Source organism: Entamoeba invadens (genome assembly GCF_000330505.1).
Source record: "Entamoeba invadens IP1 unplaced genomic scaffold scaff_1105074726289, whole genome shotgun sequence".
Taxonomy (NCBI): domain Eukaryota; phylum Evosea; order Mastigamoebida; family Endamoebidae; genus Entamoeba; species Entamoeba invadens.
Window position 1 is genome coordinate 8,638 of NW_004191717.1, and position 23,396 is coordinate 32,033.

A 23,396-nucleotide genomic window follows, 5' to 3' on the forward strand; every position below is an offset into this window, starting at 1 on the left:
TTTGTAAATCTTACAACTAATTATTGATATATATTTTAGATTTGTTTTATTATTTTGGATAAAATATCAATAACACTTAATACAGTACTAGTTTTTAAGTAAGTTTAAATGTACATTATAATTAAACACAACACAATTCACTACTTATTTTATAACAATTTTATCCAAACTTAGAAAATAGTTAAACTTGTCATAATACATATTAATATTCTCATAAAAACACATTTTAATTTAATAATGCAAAAAAATACAGTTAAAAACAAAAAGTCTTTTTTGTTTATTCTGTAAATGCATAAAAAACAATTAACTGTAAGTACGATTTATTATTTACACATTTTTTTATTTTTAAAAGTACAATTAATAACTTACACAAAATCACAATTTAAATATTAATTTGAATTTTAGTAATTGTTAAATTTTCGTTGTCATGATCGACTTTTTTATAATTAATTATTAATTAATTTTATTTTTTGAAACGTTTATTGATCATTACAAACACTAAAATATATTGTGTTTCAATACTAATTTCTGTTAATAAATAATAGATTTTTTTAAAAATGCACTTTTTATTTAAGTTCTTTATATGTTCAAATATTTATATACCCAAGAATTCAATTATGCATTTCCAATTTGATTTGTTATTGGATTACATGTCTCGGAGCAGTCTTCTCCTTCAACCATCTCTTCGCCTGTCCAAATATTTATATATATTATTTAAAAATAAATACATTATAGACTTTAGTACACAACTCGAGTTTCCAAAGCAAACAAGTATCACTCTATAAAACAATTAAAATACCAAAAAAATATTTCTAAAAACAAAACCACACGTATATTATTTTTTTATTCTTTTGTATAATAATATGTATTTAGATATAAAAAATAAAAAACGTTATAAACAAGAATCGTCTATTATTTATCCAATTTAAATTATTTCAAATGTTAAAATGAATATAATAAATTTTTTTAAAGCATAACTTAAACAAAATCTTAATAATAAGTACTTGTTGTGTTTATTAAAATTAAAAAAAATAACATTAAAACTCAAATATAAATAACAACATAATTATTTTGTTGTTATGTTAAATCCAAAATCACACAAAGTTGTCTGTATCATCACATCCAACTCTGGACAATTTATTATATTCACTTTCATGCCAATTCTATGATTAGTAATTCTTTTTAAAAGTGGGCAATTTTGCACATGAATTTTCTTTGTGTTTTTGTTTACTGTAATTTCTATGAGGTACTTACAATTTCCAATTACAACATTTTCTACTTTCTCTCCACACACCACAAAAACGACTTTCTCTTTAAAAATGGCAACTTTCTTCGTGTCGACAAATTTAGTCAGATTATGTACCTTATTTGCTGTTCCAGTTATCTTACAACCTATAGCCCCCCCTTCGATATCATTAAAGTAAACATCTTGTAAAACAACCTTTTTGACGGTGTTTCCTAATTTTAGCTTTTCATATGTCTTCGACATACATTTTGGTGACAAGATTCGAATATCTCGAAATTTTGCTTTTGACATGTCGATAATTCTTTGGTTGTCTCTATTATAAAAATTAAGAACAATAACACCATATTCGATCAGTGGAATTGATTTAAACACAAATTTTGCATCAACACATTGTTGTGATAATTTCATTTTTAATTTCATTTGTCGAACATTTCCACAAAAATTTATATGTTTTTTTCCATAGTATTGATTTTCTGAATCAATTCTGAGATGAAACGCCCCGTCTTGGATATTTTCTATGTGAGAGGTCCGTCTATATATTCCTTTGCCAATATCATGAAATGTGATACACGTGTCAAAGGTATCATGCATCCGTATTTTTAAACATTTCAACGCGCCAACTGTCATTTCGAAAGGAAAATCGTCATAATGATCAAATTTGGTTGAAAGAAACGGGAAATTCCCGATGCTGTTTGTTTCCTTAAAATAAAACATTTTCAACTTTTTATTGAAAAATTCACATTTTTCGAATTGTTTCAAGAAGTCTTTCTTGTTACAAATTTCAGTGTTGAGAAAGTTTGAGAAGTCGCATTTCTCAATTATCGTTTTTCGTTGAAGCAGACACAAAATTTTTGAGTTTGAGCACAACGAAAAAACACTCTTTTTGTGTTTAAATGTCTTTGGGAAGAAAAAGTGTTCAATTTCAGTTTCTTTGTATTCATTTTGCTCACAAAAAGTGACTCCATCACATCCATTGAACTCGACATTTTGCACAACTGAGTGTGAAACACCAACATCTTTGCAATCAAAAAAACGCATCTCATGATTTTCAATTCCATGTATTATGATGTTGTTGCTCTCAATGGCAAACACTTTAGATATTTTCATCTTATGTAGCACATCCAATTTATTGTTTTGAATTTCTAAATGATTTGAATGTTTGATGTGCAGTTCTATACACAAAGTCTTGACATGTAAATTAATAACATAACAATCGATCATATTGATTACATTTGTTGTGTCTGTTGTAACATTTACATTTGCACATTGTCTTAGTTCTATTTTGTTGCAAACTTTACTGATAATTTCGATGTTATAGAGACCCTGAATATACACATTTAAAACGTTGTTTGTTGATAAAAATATCTTTTTCAGTTGTTCACACTTCTCATACACATAAAGTGGTGCCTGTAGTGTTAATAACATCCTATAATTATATTCTCTTTCAATGATTTTGTTTTTCTTTATATAGTCGAGATATGTTGAAACTTCATTGTTTGCTTCACGTGTTTTCTTCTCATTTTTGATGTTATTTTCATAATCAAATATGACATTATTAACATTGTAGTTTTTGGTTTGGTGGTACGTCTTTACTCGGTCATATTGTGATATCGTTTTCTCTACGACAAACACCTCTCCTGAATATCGCGAGTTCCCCACAAATAAAGTGCCGTCAATGATATCAGATGTTTTGAATGGAGTGAAGTGCAACACAGTAATTCCAGCCTTTTCAAGTTTCTCCCTCAATTTATTTATTATTGTTTTGTGTTTGATTGATAGTATGTTACATTCAAGAACAGCACAAATTTTGATTGGCGGAAGGTGATGAGATTTTCTGACTTCTGGGATTGTCGTAATTTTCTCTATGAATTCAGGCATTGCACAACGCCAAAAGACGATTGATGTTATTGTTTTATTTAAAATTGTTTTGGCAACGTTTTCAAATTTAAAGTCCCACTCAATGACGTTAAGACGTTTTAAATTAGTCATTTTGTGGAGGTACTTGTTGTATGGCTTTGTGTTGTCCAAAAACACATCTGTGATCTTTGGAAATGCCAAACTGTTGATTTGACTGTGTTGTTTGAAGAACAATGGAAATCGACTGGTTTGGACAAGACGAACAAATTTAACGTGTTGTAAAATATTAGAAGAGTATGTGTTTTCTATCATATAATCGGGGCATTGCAGGGTTTTAATATTTGTCATCGTCTTTTCAAAAAACGAAAAAATTTGTTTGTAAATGATGCATATTTTTGAAGGACTCAATTCAATGAGAAATTTAGAAATGTCGATATACGGATTGATGTGAAGACATTCCAAACTACTTTTACACTTTTTATTAACGAACATATAGTTTTGGAGAGCGGAAATAGTGTTGATGTACAGAGTTACATTCATTAAAAACACTTGCTCCAAACGTACCATTTAAATGATTTTTATTTAGTTTTATTTTTTATATAATAAATTTTAATTATCAACTATTTAATAACTATTCATATATCATTTTATTTAACCAAAAAATAATAAATAATATTTTAATTAATTAATAATAACTAAAATATTATATAAGAATAATTCTGACAAGTCAAAATAGATTCTAATAATATAGAAGTTGGGATTGAACAAAGATAAAAAAGTTTAAAAACTCATATGTATTTTCAATGGATACTTTAAAAGTCATATTATTCTTTTTGTACTTCTTTCTTTTAAATAAGCTGTTATTTTTCCTCTTCACCTTAAAAAAAAGAAGTACAAAAAGAATAATGTTTGGCTCTTTAATTTATTGTTTTTTTTAAATAAAAACTTCAACAATAAATATTATCTTTGATATATTTTTATTGATTTATTATTTGAATAAAAAAATTTTGAATTATTTAAATTTTGTAGTATTTTTTATTCTGATAATAAAGAATTCAGCTGTGTTTTGATATAGTGAATGTCGCATCTATCTTTTTGTGTTTGTGCCCAACATTTTTGTATCAAGTTATACAATTCAAGTGGAATATTTTCTTTGTTTTCTAAACGTTTTCCTGTTGTCACAAACTCGGCGATTTTCCAAGGAAATTTAAATGTTTCTATTGGGTACGCTTCTTTCCATCCAAACACTTCGTACATTGTGATTGCAAACGAATAGACGTCGGCACTTTTTGTGTATTTTTTCTTGTTTAACACCTCAGGCGACATGTAAATTGGAGTTCCAACATTTTCGTAAATGTCATGTTAGTCATCAGCATGTTGACATTTCTACTCGATCCAAAATCGGTTAATTTTGCATTGATTTTGTCATTCATATCAAGTAAAAATACAAGAATATTGTCTGGCTTAATGTCTCTGTGTAATATCCCATTCTCGTGTAGATATTCGATTCCTTTTGATGCGTCTATCATCATTTTAACTCTGATATTCATATCAACTTCATCACTCTTTTTGTCTTTCATCAAGTTTTGTAAACTTCCAAATTGTGCAAAATCGGTGACCATACATACTTTATTTGGAATAAACACTGCGCCATAGAAATGGACGATATATTCACTTCGAAATTTGTCCAACATTTCAATTTCCTTTGAAAACTCATCAAAGAGTTTTTCTTCATTGTTTGTTGTTGTAATTTTCATCTTTTTTATTGCCACAATATTCCCTCTAAACGTCCCTTTAAAAACAATTCCAAAAGAGCCTTCACCAAGTTTCTTGTCTTCAACCAATTTGTGATAATCAAGTCTTGTTGTCATTGTTGTTTTGGCTATTATTTTTATAAAATTGACTTCTTCTTTTCCTTCATAAATATCAAGTGATATACATGCTATTTTGTCATCAATCTGACATGTACATATTGGTTTCAAAAACACTTCAAATTCACACGCTTCGTTTTTCTTGAGTGTGACAAGTGAGGGGACTGTTCTTATGCAGTATAAGTCTGTATTATTCATTACGTTGATTTGAATCTTCAATTTATTTTTTGATGTATTCCCAACACATAAAAGTGTACGCGTCTCTTTGTCAACGTCTATTTCATTGTTTTCGTTTGATTCTTCTCCAAATTTTAAGACACTTTTATTGACACAAAGAGATTCACTAAAACCAGTAAATGGTATATTCGACTTATTCATATTAAACACACAAATTTTATTTTTTAACTCTTTAACATTTTTTCTGTGGTAAATATGATTAGTTAAATATATAATGAGTATCACCATAACAATTAGAAAAATAGCAATGACAATAACAGGTACTCCGATTTTTAAAAAGTATTTCTTGTCTTTCAAACAAGTAAGTCCATCATCCGAAATTTTGTGTTTGTTGTCACATTTTACACAGAAGTTGTTTGTTGCTGATACACAAAAATTGACTGTATTAAGTGGACGACACACACTGTTTTTGAGAATGAAATTGTCGTGACAAGTATAACAAGATACTTCCGAATAACATTTTAAACAATTGATTGAACACTTGTAACACCGTGGAATTGCAGTTCCCAAATAAAACCCGTCTTCACATCCAACACACCCACTCTGAGTCTTGATTGTACAGTTGTATAAAGTGCTATATTTCTGGCATATATAAGACTCACTAACAATTTGGTAGTAATCAGTTTTGCATGATAAACACTTTGTGGTATCAATACAAGTCTCACACGATCCGTCACAATCAAGGCAATCGTTGTTATATTTGAAATAATTATTTTTACATATTTCACAACCCGTGTTTGTCGGCATCATCTGTTGGCATCGCTTCGACAATTCAGTTGTTTGCTCGCACTTGTTATTTGCATTCAGAAATGATGTTGTTAAATTACAAATGAGACAATATGTCGAACTTTTACATGTTAAGCACTCAGACTCAGAGTTTTGACATGGAAGACACAAATTAGTTACAGTCAAGTAATACCCATCTGAACACCTTAAACATCCTTTCAATGTTGTCGTTTTACATACATTTTGTATTTCTTCTTTTGACATCGTTGTATCTTTAATTTGAGATGAACATGTGTTATCATACAGAATAAAATTATTTGAACATTCTCTGATTGTAATTTGATTGTCTTGTGACTTTGTAATGTATTTCGAATTATTAGTAGCTGAAGTACAATATACAGTTTTTTCTCTGTAAAAGGAAGGGAGACATTTAATACACGACACTCCATTTGCTTTCTCACAATTATAAAAATTTGTTTCTTTGCAACTTCCATCAGAATACAGATACCCTTCTATACATTTAACACAATTTGTATATTTATATATTGTACAATTAGGTATTTCACTCAATACACACTGGTTGTGTTGTATTACATAATGAGATGTGTTTGAGCATTTTATACAATCATCAAAGGAGTAATTTACACAATTATCTATAACCAAACAGTTGTTTTCGTTGTAATCAATTACCATATTTTCTTTACATTGAATTACTTTGTTTAAATTCGCCATTTTCAGTGAGCAAAATGCATTCCTCAAAAAGACCATTTGAACTCTCTGAACACAAATTGCACTTCATATTCTGATCAAGAAATTGATTTGCTTCGCAACGATAATACACATTATTTCTTGTTATTGAATTGTGATTTATAATATCATTCGCGACACAATTACCATTGCTTGTATATAAATAGTTGTCAACACAGTTCAAACACTTTGTGACACCTTTTAATTTATTGATGTAATAATATTTACAGTTGTTTATTTCATTATTACAATTGAGTTGTACAGAAATACCACTTTCACAGTCTTCACAAGTGATTTTTCCTTTTGAAATACATTCTGAATCAAATAATGTTAATACACATAAAAAGTCTTTGAGGTAATAATTCTCATCACATTTGACACAAGTTGTCATGTTTACTCTTGCAAGACAGTTTTGATTTTCAGCTACACATCGATTGTTATTATAATGAGAACCATTCGAACATTTAGAACACGATGAAGCGTCGGTATTTAAAACAAAAGGTGGGTAACACAAGTCACACACTTCTTCGAATTGTGTTTCATCACTCGAGTGACATGTTTTGCAATTTCCATGTTGTGTATTATCGTAACATAGTGTACACGTGTTTGATGAACTCAAGTAATAACCAGCATTGCATATACAAACGCCATCTCTTATTTCAAAATGTGGTGAACATGTTGTGCATTTTTTGTTTGTTGGACTACAACTCAAACAATTTGAAATATCAGAACATGGGTGGCACGTCTTTTTAAATGCAAAGTAGTTTTCTTTGCATGATGTACATCCATTGACCGTGTCACACTTGTTTCTATCACAATTACTATCACATCTTTTACATTGTTTGTTATCCAAATAAAAACCAATTTTACATGAAAGGCAATTGGTGTTCAACCCACCATCACACGTTTGACATGATTCATCACATATCATACAATCGTAACCACTCGTATAATAATTGACGTTTGTACATTTGGTGCACCCGTGTTGATGGCAATTTCCATCTCCACAATTGTTGCATTTTAAACATTTGTTGTCTTTTAAGTAAAAAGTCCCATCTTCACACGAAGTGCAATTTGAAGAACTACCTTCACACGTTCGACAATTAACAGAACAGTTATTACAATATCCATTATCATAGTAATACCCTACCGATACACAATCTAAACAATATCCATTTAATATGGAATTGTTGCATGTTGAACACCCATCATAACATTGGTGGCATGAAATCCCATACAATGAATATCCATTTATACATGAATAACAATTCAAATTTGATGAACGTGTTTGACACCCTTCTGTACATGCAAAACACGAATAACTACTTCGATAATACCCATCAAAACAAGACATACATCGCGGAGTCGAATACCCAGAATCAAAACACGTTTCGCACCCAGTGGGACATTGTATACATTTACTTCCACTTAAATAATATCCACTTATACAGGTACCACAATTCTCTCCATTTTCTCTGCAAGTAGCGCACCCTACACTGCATTGAACACACGAAAACCTATTCAAAAAGTATCCAGTCACACACGAAAAACAACTTATGTTGTTTGTGTTATTACAGGTACTACATCCAGTGTAACACCGAACACATTTGCCTTCACTCCAAAAATAGCCACTTTCACATATTTGACAGTATCCATCTTTAGAACTGGTACAATCCAAACACCCAACTGAACACTTTAAACAACTGTTATATGTCAAGTAATATCCCTTTGCACAAGTACTACATAATCCATTTGATGGACCTGTACATGTCAGGCATCCAGTGTAACACTCATAACAATAACCACCACTTTTATAATACCCTTCCACACACGATGTACAATCCCTTTTTTTGCTAGATGTGCAATTTCTACATCCAGTGTAACATTTATAACATGTGTAACCCTCTAAATAATAACCAGGAATACAGGAATAACAAAATTCATTTGTTTTTCCATAACATGCGACACACCCAGAAAAACATTTTATATCAATTGTTTTGTGATAAATAATATCCATTTAGACACGATTGGCAATACCAATATTGGTTGAGTGAACAAACAGCACATCCTACAACACAAGCCACACATGTAATATTATCACGATAATAACCAGGTGTCACACATGATGTACATTCTGTGTATCCACTCCCCGTACAATTTGCACAACCAGAATAACACTGTGAGCACGAATACTCGTCACTTTTATAAAATCCATCTATACATTGATTACAGTGATAAATACCGTTCACTGATGTACAAGAAGCACAATTTGGGTAATTTCCACAGTAATTTCCATTTAAAATGATTTTTGTTTGGTTTTTGATAAACAAATCATGTTTTTTATATTTTTCTAATGTTTTTGTAGTTGTTGTAGTATTTTGGGTAAGTTGTTTGTTAGCGAAATAAATAACATCAAACCGTTTCAAAACATTACAACCAATTGTTGTATTTTCGTTTTGAATGAGTTGATGGAGTTTTAAAATCTCATCAACAACACTCCATTGATATCCAAATGGGCACTCCACAGTTGGTAAAACACAAATCACTTTATTTTGTAATTTGCACATTTTTATTTCAAAAGAGAATACAACAGATAGCAATAATGTAAATAGCATAGTTTTCGTTAGGTTTGAATTATAAAGATTTTCAATAAATAATTCTTCAATTGTCAATAACATTTGGTATTTTTTCAATAATTTTTTTTTATTATAAATAACTTGTAATTGGAATTTTTTTATTCATATGAAAAACTAAAATCTAAAACAGCAAAAATATCGAACCTTAATAATAGTTTAATTTAAACTAAAAAGTATTAATCAAAGTATTGATCTTTTCGACCAACTCCTCTTTCCCACACTTTTTAATGTAATTGACAACATCCTCTTTAACATCTCTGATTGCTTTAGAAGATGCCAAAAATCCCGAGTCGAGTACGGCTTGCATTTGGATTTGTTCCGTAGTCTTCAAGTTGTTTTTATGTATTTCGATATCCAATTTCGACACGGCAAGCATTTTGCAGTTGATTTCAAACAACTCGAAGACGTGTTGTGCGTTATATTTTTCGATATCAGGCGCTTTTAAGAATCGATCACACACCGTTTTAAATCCACCATTCACATTAGCACCAATACTCCCTTGTACTGCACTCTCCAAATTTCTCACATTATCAGCACTCATCGACTTCTGACATGATTGCACAGCTTTCTTCATAGTTTCAAGTCGCTTGACATAATCATCGACCGAACTCTCAATCGGCGTTTTAATGATTTGATTAGTCGACACGACTTCCTCTCTAACTAACATTGATGGCAATTTTCTATTTGTTTTGAAGAACGTTGTCATCTTACACATCCCATCCTTTCCCGGTATATTTGGGTCTTGGTATGGCACTTCATTCTTAAATATCGGCGAAGACAAGAACTTCACACCAAGTCGGGAAACCTCTTCAAAGTCGTTGTGAATAGTTAAAGTGCCAACTACAATGAAAGGAGGTACTTTCTCATCATCTCCGCCTTCTTCTTTCTCTTCTTTTGTTTCATTTTCTAATTTCTGTAACTTCGCTATCAAATCTTTTGCTTGTGCTACTGTTTTGGCAAGTGGTTTCATCTCTACGCCATCAATCACTTTTGTATACTTCTTCGTTATTAAAGTGTTAAAATCGTTGTTCCTCTCCTTTGATGTGTAGATGTACATCTTCTTGTGTTCGTCTCCAAAGAACTCCTTCCCGAAAAATTGGACTTGGTAAAACATGATGACGGGGTAATCCCCGATTTGCGAGTAAAGTTTATCAACAGTCTCATGCGCTTCTGACAACTCCGCATAGTTCCGATTTTGTATGAAAAGTGGTATCACAAAATTTAAGACGCAAACGGCGTCATGACGCATCTTGCCCTGTTCGAATAGTAATGCCGCAATCTTCGCATTCTCTACCAAAAATTGTGTTGTCATTTGTTCATCACCAGAAGCTACAAACTCGGCTTTTCCACAACTTATAATATCTTCTGATACCTTTGTAAGTTCTTCAAGTTTTAACATACACTCGGGACCTTCCACAACACCATAAATATAATGTATGATATACACTATAGCAACAGCTGCAGGTGTGTATTCTTCTAATTGAAAATGTCTGAAAGCAATTGACTGTAAACATGATATGAATATCTCGGGACACTCTTTATACTTCTTTGCCATGTCAAACTCCTTTTCGTATATATTCTCAACTACACACTTCGTTTCTCGCATCTTTTGAAGCAACACTACATCACCTAAAAACTCCTCACAGCGATTTTTAAGGTCATTGACACTCCTGACAAACATCTCCATCTTTGCACCAAAGTCTTCACTACTCTCGCCAATACTCCTCTTCCGTTTTTCTAACGCATTTTCGCTCTGCACAAGAATTTTGAATTTTTCATTCTTTGCAGCGTACGCTTTAATCTTTTCGATGTCATCCTTTTTCACATATTTCTCAAGGAAAAGTATTTTTGTGTTTTCTAATTTGCGAATTTCCTTTGCAATTTCAAGAATCTGTGATCCCGGTTCATCCGTTTGAAACTCTAATAATTGAACAGCTAATGTAAAATACGTCGCATACTTCTTGCGGGTATCCTCATTATATTTCTCTCTTCTTTCATCAACACGAAGTGACCTGAAATGACTCTCAAGCTCGCTTTTAATCATATTCGGTGCAGCCAAATCATCAAAGAGCTTTTCAAACATTTTAAACGACTTTTTTGAAGTGTCTGGACTGCTCTCTGGACTCTTCTGAGAACTTCCATATAACCTCTTAACACCTTCGTAACTCGCTTTTATCGAGTTAAATTGTTGGATCAAAGATTCTGCCATTTCTATAATTAAAGTATACCTCGATGTGCTTTTATTTGAGTTAATAGCATCCAAAAAGACTTTTCCAAAATCAACAACATCATGAATACCTTCTTCCCAAGCAGCACATTTCACAAGATCTTCCGAAAGTGAAAGCTCAATATCCATTTGCTTTGAATCATTTTCCATTTTCAGTTCATAGTCTTTGATGGTCTTTTGTGCACTACTAAGAGCTTCCAATATCTTCACAGCAATTGGTAATACGGTACTCCAATTTTTAAAAACAAAGGTATATGGAGAAAGACTATATATCTGCGCAGACTTCTTTGAAAAGAGGTCGTGATTCTTCTTCGCACTTTCTTTTAATGTTTCCAATTTCCCAGTCGCACTTTTTGCCTCCTCAGATATCAAAGTATTTAAATCTGCGTTGTCTCCCAACTTAAGTGACGCACAAATTTTGTTAAAGTTCGCAAAAAGGCTTTTTCGAGAGTTTTGAAGGTCTTTCTCAAACTCACTCTTTTGGTTCTCAATTTTAATCTTCTCGTTCTTCTCCGAATTTTCAAGTGACGCACGCAAACGCAAAAGTTCTCGTGTTGCATTTACAATGTCCTCAACTTTGTCAATTTGGACGATCGGGAAAATGTTGTATTTGTTCAGCTCTTTCACAATTTCTTTGTATTCATCGGCTTTCTCAGTTAATTCCTTCGACTTTTCATCACACATCTTTTTGTATTCGACATCACTGACGGAAAATTCAGAACTAAATTTCACACACATTCGAATCTTTTCAAAGACTTCAGAGAGGAAGTGGATTGTATTTGTCCTCAACTCTTTCGAGTGTTTCTCCGCTTTCACTTGCTCGTCTAAAACTTTCAAATTCTTGTCGATCATTTCATTCACTTTTTGTTCAGAATCTTTCGCCCACAGACTTTGCAAAAATGATAAAACGCGTCTTTTTGTCATGTTATTTCGATCACCTCCATTCGTATCAGATAAAATTGTTGTAATGATATTCATCCGTCGCGTTGTTGCGGAATTTTGACAACTTTCAAAACCAACGTCAACAGACGTTTGTTGTGATTTATTGGAATTCTTATAATCAATCTTCCCATACAAACTCCCCGAAGAAACATCACTCTTAGCCCATTCCGTAAGTGTATCCAATGCTTTTTGGACATTTTTAATTGAAATACATCTCTCACCGTTTTCGGTTGAGTCAAGTAGAGTCTTTTCGGTATTGTCTTTATCATTTTTCTTCTCAATTTTTGGCCTCCCTTCACTAAACTTCTTTTTGATATTTTCAAAATTGAAATTGTCAGTATCGATCTTCCCAAAAGCAGTTAATACACTTAAGGCACCCAATATTTGAGTCTTTGTCGCTTCCACATTTTTGAGCACTTCAAAATTTGATTAACAAAAAGATAAAGCACAGATGTCGCATCAACTCGCATATCACCGTCATCACTGTTACAATACAACACAATTCCTTTCATTAATTTGAACGAAAATCTCAAATTCGTCTTGAACAAATGTTCAATCTTTGTTCTCACAATCTTCCTGATGAACTGGAAGAACCTTTTAATATATTCCTTTGGCGGGTGAGTCACAAACAACTTCTCAATAAATCCACAAATGTGCTTCAACTCGTCTTCATCATTTCTCTCAAAAATCGCATTGAAAAGACAATCCGTTATTTCTAAAATGACAAGCATCACATCGTCATACAACAGATTTTTCATCTTCTGATTTTTCTGCGACGCCTTGTCTTTGTCTTCAATTAAGTTGTCCTTCTCCCTCGTTTTGTTCCTTAAAAACAAATACCCGTCACCCAACCCCGGGTATGGAGCAAACACTGAGCATTCCGTCGGTTTCTTTTCCGTCTTCTCTCCTTTATTAAACAAAAAGTTCACAAATCGGTCGGCATCTCTTTCATCTTTTTGAGTCTTTTCTTTTGTGACCTTCTCAGCCATTCGTGGCATTTTCACGATCCCTTTTTTTCGGGTTTGAACTTTAAATTTGGTGATCGACATTTCTTCCAGTTTTTCTCTGTTCTCGTCGTTGACTCCAAAGACCTCACAAAACGACTTTATTTGAGTATTTCTCGACATTTCTGAGAGGGTCGCTATTTTTGAAGTGATCACTTCATTTGGGTCGGTTGACAGGTGAATGGACGTCTCAAAAACACATTTGGCGTTTGACAACAATCGAATGAAATTGAGTAGTTTGCTGCTCTCTTCAATAGTAAAATACTTTTTGATCAATTGCAAATTGATGGATTTGAGTAGCCAAATGATGATCATGTAAAAAGGTAGACTCCCTTCTTTCTGCTTTTCCCAATTTGTTTCAATATATTCGTAATTCCGCACAATTTCTATTAAAATGGTGAGAAACAGTTGTGCTGCCTCTTCCTTCTTGTTTTCATATCTTTTCTCCTCGTCAATTCGACACAAAAGATTCAAAACGGAATATTTTGCATATGCAGAAACGGGTTCATCCATCTCCAACAACGACAAAATACTTTCAACGACAAAATTGGCAAAGATGTGACGCTCGTTGATTTCAATTTTAAGTGTTTCCACGGTCTTAATGTTGTCACTTTTCATAGAAATTGGAATGTTCATCTCAAAGAAATATTGATAAGAAAAAATGACACGAAGAAAGTCAACTTTGAGTAAATTGGCCGTCTGCCAGCAAGCTGCAAAGTTCTCGCGCTTTGGAAGGTATGTCAAAAAATCAATTGATGGCAATTGAAGTGTTGTCGAGTCTGTTGGAGTGAAAAACGTCTTTGTTTTGACGTCCAACATTTGGGAGAGAACGTTCAAATACAATGAAAAAGAAGCGAGTGCCTGCGACGGGTCATAAAATCTGCACAACTCGACATTGAAAAGTGCATAATCGCTATTTAAAAAGAAGACATGGTACGATTCGGGAGATGTTTCACTAACACGACGACGGACAAGATTCGCGAGGTGTCGAGATACTTTGATCAAATTTGCATTGAAGTCGGAAAAGATTGGATCGGTGAATAATTTGCGAATTCTTTCAATACGGTTTGGAGAATCGTAGATTTTATTTTCTTCCAAATAGAGAACTAAAGATTTTGTAATAATAGAAAAGAAGAACCATCCATATTCTATGGCAACATTGATTAATTTGTGTCGTGTGGTGTCTCTATCATTCAATGTGTTTGTTGCTTGTTGGAGACTTGTCGAGGCTGATAGGCAAATAGTTTCCAACTTCTCAAAATACGTTGACATTGCTGCCATAAGTTTCTGGAAGACAGGTACACTCTCGCGCTTTCCTTCGATTCCTTCATTATTTTCAAATTTTGAAATTTGTCCATTTGTGAAGAAGAATTCAACGAACTGTTGTAACACATGGTTTCGTTGTCTATAATTTGGCGTTTCCGAATTATTGTCTTCCTCTCTCGTCAGCGCATAAATGACTTTTAATATGAACAAAAATGGGAAATCTGCGTCTTCCAAAAATTTGATATTTTCTCTCAAATTGTCTGATTTGGTTGGGGTATCAAATATAGTCGACACTCGTGATGGGTCATTTCTTTCGTCCGTTTCACTTCTCTCATTTGTGCCAGTTCCTCTGATGTTCACAATTTCTTCTTTTTTCTCTCTGAAAAATTCGAGAATGTCTTCCATAATAACCGGCAAGAAATGGGCAATTTCAACGACAGGAACTTCATATAACATTGTCAGTAATGTGTCGATACTTTTCATCTCAGTCTTTTTCGAAAGCTTTTCAAGTAATTCATACAAATATTTGTTCTTTGGATACAACGTACTCTCAAAATTAAATGACACTTTAAAACTCGACTTCTTGTCACCCAAAAAGTCCTCTACTTTGTCTGTGGAAGTCATGTATCCAGTCATCCCCTTCGCAGTGTACACTTTTAATGTATGTTCGCTACTGTCGATCAAATTTCCTCCCTCAAAAACGGGGCGATACGCAAAGTACTTCTTTTCAATACGTTCACCCTTCTCAGATCTTCTCTCTTCTGAATTTGAAGATTTCTCTGTTCTTGCATCATCAAATGAAGAAGTGACATCTTCAATAACAAAAAAGAAGTGGTGTTGTTCCGTCAAATTCACAGGCAATTTCGCTTTAAATTCATCGATGAAATAATCTGCCTTATTTGAACTGTTTGAGACAGAAACAGTTGTTGAGACACTCGGTGAGTATTTTCCTTCATGTGTCTTTGAATAAAAAACACTCAAACAACTCGACGAGTTCATTTCTTTGTCGGAACACCTGAAATAACATGTTATCAAAAATTTTGTCCTTTTTCTGTCTTTTGGTGTCAACGAGACCAAATTCAATTCGTTAGGTGAGATGTAGACGGTGTGACTGAAATCAATGAAAAAGTTTTTATAATTTTCCAGCGCTGGGAAAAATTGCAAAATTTTCACCACTTTTTTGGTTTCCGCTGTCTTCCCAAAATTTTGCAAATAATTTCCTGTTGAGTCCAAAATTGCGAATTCACTCATAACAGACGACGTCGCACTTCCACTGGTTTTCTCTGGTGAGGAATTCTCGAGTTTTCCATCATCCAAAAAGCTCTTTTCAGTGATTTTGATGTTTCGTATCGTTTTCGAAGTTGCAGGAATTTCCAATTTCTGTGGTTTTGCGTCATTTCCAATCTTCGAAATTTCTTCGGAGAGTTTTGAATTTTGTCGCATAAATATTCGCTCCTCTTTTTTAATTATTTTCTTCATAGTAAATCCCCATGTTAAATTCATAATCTTTGCTTTCGTCTCGCTTTTCATGAAAGTGTCCAAGTCCGCCTTCTTGTCGATGTCTTCTCTGTAAATTGGTAACTCCTTTTCTCCAAAATTGTCAGTGGAGTCCATGATACCCCCTTCATCATAAATACCAATCCCAAGAAACTGTCGATAACGGCCAATTTTCTTCGAAAGATCTCTGTCACGGTCACTCGGCGTTTTCTTCTTTTTGTCATCTTTGACATACATATCCCGAGCAGTAAAAATATCGTTCTCGGCACTTTTATACACCATCAACACAAATTTGAGTTTTGAGCCACTGCGCCGAACAATTTCAGTGTCAAAAGATATACAAAAGAACGCGGAATCACTCGGCGAATTCCTTTTTTCAACAGGAAATTCCATGTAATAATTTTCTGTTAATTTCTTCGACGTGTTTGCATCATACACAGCAAAGACACCACTCAACTTCTCTGTCGGCCCTTCTTTCATCTTTAACTGAGGAAGTTCGACGATCCAAATATCACACTGCACTTCATGTAAATTGATCAAATCAATTTGTGAGTTTCCACAGAGAAAATCGTGCTCGTTAAGTGGCAAATAATTTGGATCGTACAATGAGAAGAGACTGTGATATACTTTTCGTGCACTGACCTGTGAATTTGCGTCATTTCGTAATATTTCAATATGAGGAATTTCTTTCTGATTTTCAGATGTTTTAATGTTCGTTGGGAGTGGGTCGGCGTAATCAATAGGATCAATCCTTTCAAATGAAATTTCACGTTTTTGGAGTTGTGTAGTTTCCTCAAAAATCATCTTTAGAATGCTCTTCTGAAGTGGCTGCAATTCTTTAAAATTTATTCCGTTGAGTACATCTCCTATCGTTTGTGAAGAGATGTGTGGTTTTGTTTGGTGAATAATCGATACATCCGGGTGGGCACTTTCTTTTCCAGACACAACAACTTTTTGTGTCAAGTTGATGTAATTTGAAATTGCGTCAAGTTCACTTTGTGTGTAACGTGGCACGTCGTTCGTCTTTTTGTTACTCTTTTAAGTTTTTACTTTGCAATGACTTAAATAACTCTTTTTTATTTAAAATGATTATTATAATTATAATGTTAGCTTTTTTTTCAAGAAAAGTGTAAATTTTCTATTGTAAATAAATATAGTTCTTATTAATAAAGAACTAATAAAAATCGAGTAATATCAAAAAACAAACACTTTTCGATTTTTGATCGGAGGGTTGCTGAAAAATAGAACATAAGGCAAGTTCGTGTCTCACCTCCGGTGTGTTTGATTGTGACGATTTCTTTATGAGTGTCGAGTAATTTTCCTCGACGTATTTAATTAATATTTCCAAATCAGCAACTTTTATTTTGTCTGTTTGCATTAATACGTCCGAGATGATATTTTGGATGTCAACATCTTTTAAATACAAATTCTTTTCTTCTTGTAAAAACCGTCTAATTTGAGGGATCCCAAGTTCATCGAAACCTTCTGTGTTATATTCCTTATTTGTCAATTTCCTTTGATTCACACAACTTTATAGTGTTTGTGTCTAATATATATTGAATAATTTATTTCTGTCTATTTTAAGTTATTAACGACAGTTTCTTAGTAATTCTAAATACTTTTTTATTTTTATTACAATAAAAAATCACAAACATAAAAGAGAGTTGATGGAGGTAATGTAGATTGTGGGCATTGATATACTTTGTTTGTTAAAGATGAAACAATGTCTGTGAATTGTGTTTCTTTTCCATGTGAACGCTGTGAATGTTGAATGTAAACAACATTTTTGTTCGTCATTATCGGACTCAGCGTTTTTGGAACGCTCTTTGGATTCATTTGGAATTTCCAGTTTTATTTTTTATTCGTTTTATTATTCTATTTGTAATCAAGAAAAATAGAATAATAATTGTTTTTTAAAATAATACTATCAATAGTTACTTAATAATATTTTTATTATACTTTTGCAAAAATTCAAGAAAAACAAAAAATTATAAAAATTGTCCAATAATTTTTTTGTGTTAATATTTATTGTTTTTATATTGAGTTGATGGAAAAAAGTCCATCAAAGCCTCAATAAAACAAAGTATTTTTTATTATAAAAAATTATTTACTTTTGATTTCTTTTTTAATTTCTATTAAAAATCATATAACTCCTCTTTTAATTGGATGTCAAATAAATATAAATATATGTGTTTATGTTTATATTATTTATTAAATTGATATTAAATTCAAGTAAACTTTTCTAAGTTGTCAAACAATTCTGACTAAAATGTAAAAATTCAAAAAAATGTTATTATTTTTTTGTTTTTATAATTAACAATTTTTGTTTTGTAAAATTTATTTATCAATTTTTAATGGGATTTTTAAGGTTTTTAATAAAGATTAATTAAACTTTTTATAATTCTACATCACTTAAAAATTTCATTTAAAAAATTTTAAGCACATTCAAAAAAATAGAACATTTGAAAACGATTGATGAATATCTCTAAAAATATACACATCTTATAATAATCAATTTATATATTAAACAATTTATTATTGTTTAAATCTTTAAAATATCAAAATGAAAAAGCTTGAGTTGGTCTTTTTAATGAATGTTTCGTTATATTTCAAAAGCCAAGAAACCATTTTGTGTTTTATCCAAGTTAACAAAAAATGCCTTTTATCTGTCACGTCCCTCCACGTCAATCCATCGTTTTTTGATCAAAAATCACTTGAATGGTTTTTGAGGAAGTTTACTGTAGACACAGTCGACTTGAATTATCTTCCAATCGATGTAATTTATGATAACATCAAGTTGATTCGGAACTTGAATTTAACATCAACACTAATTCAAAAAAAGTTGTTACCACAAATTGAGAGCATCAAAATCGACACCAAAGTAGACTCCAACTATGTCCACATTCTCTGCAATTCTTTTGAAAAAATTCTCTCGTTAACGTGTTCATTGGATTTTTTCAAGGCGTTCGCATCAACTTTTGTTAATGAAAAAATTAACAACAGATTTTTTCCAAAAGTTATTCATTTGATAAACTCAAGACAACCAAACACCACTAATTTGTCGTTTTTGGAAAAGATTGTTACAACCTTTAATTGTAAATGTGTTGTGCACACAGACAGACAACCACTTTTAGCAACAAGTCTGATAAATAACATTTTCTGGCGCGTCAATACAATTTCTTTTGGACATATCACCACCAACACTTTATTATCAAACTTTGAAACGACAGTATTTTTTAATGAAAACGTTTCAAATGAAGATTTGAACAAACTTACAATGTTCGTATATGACTTCTATGTCACAAAACTGACATTAACAAGCATAACAGAGCAAGTAATCGAAATTAGCGAATTACCACCACTTGAAATTTTCGACACCTTGACACTTAATAACATTTCAATTTCAAATAACAACAAATTAAGTGCAAAACGAGTTTGTTTAAATAAATCGAAATTTATTTGTGATAATTCAATTGAAAGTGTCGAAAGTGTTTCGATCAAGAATTCACAATGCTTTTTGAATGATAAAACTCGTTGTCATGACAATGTTAATAACACAGAAATATCATTCCCTTTTGTAAACATTAATAAACTTTCTGTAAATAATATCGAGAGTTTCAAATTGCCTTATCTTAACAATCTCAAAAAGTTGCACATCAAGACGTGTTCAAGATCAAAATTTGTTCTACCCGAAAAGTGCTTTTCTGGTGTTACAATCAAAAATTCCGAACACAATACTTTTGTGTTAAACAACGAAAGTGGTCGAGTGATTTATTTGAAAAATGTTGTTAATAGTGAAGTTTATATTATAAACAAAACAATACAACCTTCATCAGTTATGTTGACTAAATGCAAAAATATTCAATTGATTTGCGAACACATGAAAACTGTCGTTTTTAAAAAATGTGAAACCATCTTGTTTGCACACAAAAAGAATAAAAATGAAAGTGTTACTCAACAAATTAATACAACTCGTTCAATTTACACCAAAATAGAAAATTTAGTCATTTGCAAAACAGGACAACAAATAAGCCTGAGTAACATCGGAGTGACTAAAAATTTATATTTAGTTGACATGGAAAATTGTGAATATAAAGAAAATTTTCTGGATTGTGAAAAAGTTATATTATTCAACAATAAAAAGTGTAACATTGAAATTGGAGAAAATCACATTAAAAATATTATTGTAACATGTTGTGAAAATGTCAATATATGTGGCGCATTTCCAGTTATTGAAAGTATTCAAAATATTAATAATATAAATTGTGAAATTATTCCACACATCAAAGATCAACATTTGTTGTCAAACGTAAAAGATGAAGATGAAGATATCGATATTTCAAAGGAACAAAGTATGATGAAAGATGAACTGTTTAACATTGGTTTGGTATTAAGAAATGCTGTATATCAAAGTTTAATTGCCAACTTTGAAAATGTAAAACAATTAAAATTAATAAATTTCAACGGCTGTTTTATTACACCAATCAATTTACATTTGGAAAAACTCGAGATCGAAAATTGTTCTTTTAATCAAATAAAATACGTTGCAACAAATAATTTATTGGTCAAAAATTGTCACAAAGTGAAGTTGTGTGCACTTGAGAAAATTATTGAAAACATCGAAATTACCAATTCGGACATTTCACTCAAAATTGATTTTAAAAATGATAACTATATCAAAGCTTCTCATATTTTTGTTAATAATTTGAAAATGAAAAATTCAACGTGTTTTTGTCAAAATTTTAAAGTCGAAAACGTGTTTTTGGATTTCACAAATTATAAAGAAAACGACGAAAAGTGTTTTTGTCTCCCAGCAAACAATTTTCAAGTTGTTAATTTAATGAATAATAAATTCACAATTAATAGAATAAATGATATCAATGAGATAAAATTTATTTGTTGTGAAAATAACGAAATAACATTTTCAATGCTCTCAAAAATGTCAATCAAAACTGAGAAATGCAACAACATCAAAATTTTTGTTCCACAGTTTATGAAACTTGAATTAGAAGATGTGTTATCTATAAAAGTCATTCTACTTAATGTTCCACCAGTTGAAAAACAAATTGCTTATTATTCAAAAGAACGCAGACAATGCGAGGATAAAGTAAAATATGCAATCAAAAACATTTCATTGATAAAAAAGATTATTAAAAAACCACATTTATACGACGATTTGGAAATAAAATTTTATATTTCTTTAATCAATGAATTCACGCACGATTATCTTCAAAAAGTGTATGGCGTTGGATTTTTTAAAAATATGACATATTTTGTTGCAAAAGAAAATACATTTTTAGATGAATTAATATCTATTTTTGTTAACATGATAAATCAGTTGCATGTTGATGTTACCAAACAAATTCAGAAAGGAATCATTGATCTTTTGATTGCAATTTTACATGAAACCAAAAATGACGAACTGATGTTTTGTGCTCTTAACAACATTTTGATTAATCCATCGTTTACTAAAAATACCATCTCAGATATTTTACTTAATAAAATCGTTGTTAGTATGTCAAATAAATTTTCTATCGACACGTTTAAAACATCTTATTTTGTCTCTTTGTTGCGAAAAATGTTTGAATTATATCCAAAAACACGCGACGACTTTACTTTTATTATTCCACAATTAAGTGTATTATTTAAGTATAATTATTATTATGAAGAAATAAATGCAAATATTATATATTTTCTGGAATTATTTTCAGAATTCGAAGATAAGTATTCTTTACAAATGCTTCAAAATGATATATCAAAACTATTGGTTCAATATTTAAAGCATGGTGATAGACGTGTTGTTGATATGATTTATTTAATATTCTCCAATTGTGCTGCAGGAAATTTAGCGTGTTGCAAAAAAGTCGTTGAGCTTGGAGTCGTCGATTTTATTCTCGAAAACTATTATAATTACCATTATAGTTCGAACAGAGAGATAATATATGTTATATTAAACGTTTGTAATCATATTGGAAATTCACTGGAAATGGTCGAAATAATTGGAAAAGAAAAGGCAAAAACGATTGTGACATTTTTATATGAAAAGATACAATGTAATGGCCAACTTCAGTTGCCTTCTAAATACATTCAAAACGTTACAAAAAAATTAAATGTGGTATTTCAAGATGACGAAAAAATGATTGATTTTATTAATAAAACAACACAAGAGTTTTTTAAGTACAATCAAACGTCATAGAAGTATTTAGTAACACAATATTGGTGACATTTTCAAATTGATTAAATTACTTTTTGATGTTATTTTACAATTATTAATAAATAAAACCGTTTTTATGTATAAATAAATTTACATTAAATGTTTGTTAATAAATATTCAATTGTTATTCGTGTAATTAAATTGATGTTTGAAGTTTAATTTCTTGTTGTTTTATTTGATTAATTTCAAGAATAGTGCATGTGTAAATAAATACCTTTTTAAGGATAATATTAAACAAACAAAGATATTAAATGTATGAATATTATTTAAAAAATCTACTATTAAAATGAAAACTAAAAATAGGAAGTAAATTATTATTATACTATCATTTTTCCACCCATTCATATTTTTCTTGACTTTTTGTCAGAATATCGCTATCGAAGTCTTCTTCAATTAAAAAATCATTTTCATTTGTACAACATTGAAACATATTCTTTTCAACAAAACAATTTAATTGTTTATCGGCAATAGATTTGGGTTTCTTGTGGATTTGAATAATTTGCTTTTCCGCCATTTTTGCTATTTCCATGAAATAAATTTTAGCGTGTTTTATTGGTTCTTTCCGTTCAAACGCACCAGTGTCTTGGTCATATACATTATAAAAAGTGTTAATGTATTTTATTGTGGTTTCAAAATTAAATGGAATTGAATAGATCTTTTTGATTGGAAAAATAGTACCATAATAATTATAATAAATCTCTCCTTTGTCTTTTTGTAAATCTACTGTGACACCATAACAAAAGATTTTCTTTAACGATGGTATTGCCATTTCTATGTCAGAGTTGTTGAACCACACAGATTTGATTTTCAAATTTGTGTGTAAAATACGTTTTCCTTTTTCATTTGTGCTTTTTCGAAAGTAAAGATTAAGTTTATAATCATTCTGATTTCCAGGTTTGTTGTTGTAATTTTTGGTGAATTTTAGG

General features: G+C 31.0%; 6 protein-coding genes across 6 annotated transcripts; 2 read left to right on the forward strand and 4 right to left on the reverse strand.

Annotated features, from left to right (window-relative positions):
• Window positions 1–93: 93 nt before the first annotated feature.
• On the forward strand, window positions 94–102 carry EIN_337610 (Hypothetical protein; the record flags this gene model as incomplete). The annotated part of the gene is made up of 1 exon (XM_004183460.1): window positions 94–102. A coding segment is annotated over one exon (9 nt), but the record flags the coding sequence as incomplete, so codon positions are not given.
• Window positions 103–4,410: 4,308 nt separating this feature from the next.
• EIN_337620 (protein serine/threonine kinase, putative) lies at window positions 4,411–6,630 on the reverse strand (the record flags this gene model as incomplete). The annotated part of the gene is made up of 1 exon (XM_004183461.1): window positions 4,411–6,630. One exon carries the CDS (start codon window positions 6,628–6,630, stop codon window positions 4,411–4,413), a length of 2,220 nt encoding a protein of 739 aa, XP_004183509.1.
• Window positions 6,631–6,732: 102 nt separating this feature from the next.
• EIN_337630 (hypothetical protein) lies at window positions 6,733–9,362 on the reverse strand (the record flags this gene model as incomplete). The annotated part of the gene is made up of 3 exons (XM_004183462.1): window positions 6,733–6,785; window positions 6,832–8,587; window positions 8,745–9,362. The coding sequence occupies 3 exons, from the start codon at window positions 9,360–9,362 to the stop codon at window positions 6,733–6,735; spliced, it is 2,427 nt and encodes an 808-aa protein (XP_004183510.1).
• Window positions 9,363–9,486: 124 nt separating this feature from the next.
• EIN_337640 (hypothetical protein) lies at window positions 9,487–12,471 on the reverse strand (the record flags this gene model as incomplete). Its single annotated transcript, XM_004183463.1, has 1 exon — window positions 9,487–12,471. One exon carries the CDS (start codon window positions 12,469–12,471, stop codon window positions 9,487–9,489), a length of 2,985 nt encoding a protein of 994 aa, XP_004183511.1.
• A 386-nt stretch (window positions 12,472–12,857) lies between these two features.
• EIN_337650 (hypothetical protein) lies at window positions 12,858–17,634 on the reverse strand (the record flags this gene model as incomplete). The annotated part of the gene is made up of 2 exons (XM_004183464.1): window positions 12,858–17,279; window positions 17,464–17,634. 2 exons carry the CDS (start codon window positions 17,632–17,634, stop codon window positions 12,858–12,860), a joined length of 4,593 nt encoding a protein of 1,530 aa, XP_004183512.1.
• Window positions 17,635–18,819: 1,185 nt separating this feature from the next.
• EIN_337660 (hypothetical protein) lies at window positions 18,820–22,452 on the forward strand (the record flags this gene model as incomplete). Its single annotated transcript, XM_004183465.1, has 1 exon — window positions 18,820–22,452. One exon carries the CDS (start codon window positions 18,820–18,822, stop codon window positions 22,450–22,452), a length of 3,633 nt encoding a protein of 1,210 aa, XP_004183513.1.
• Between the last annotated feature and the right edge of the window lie 944 nt (window positions 22,453–23,396).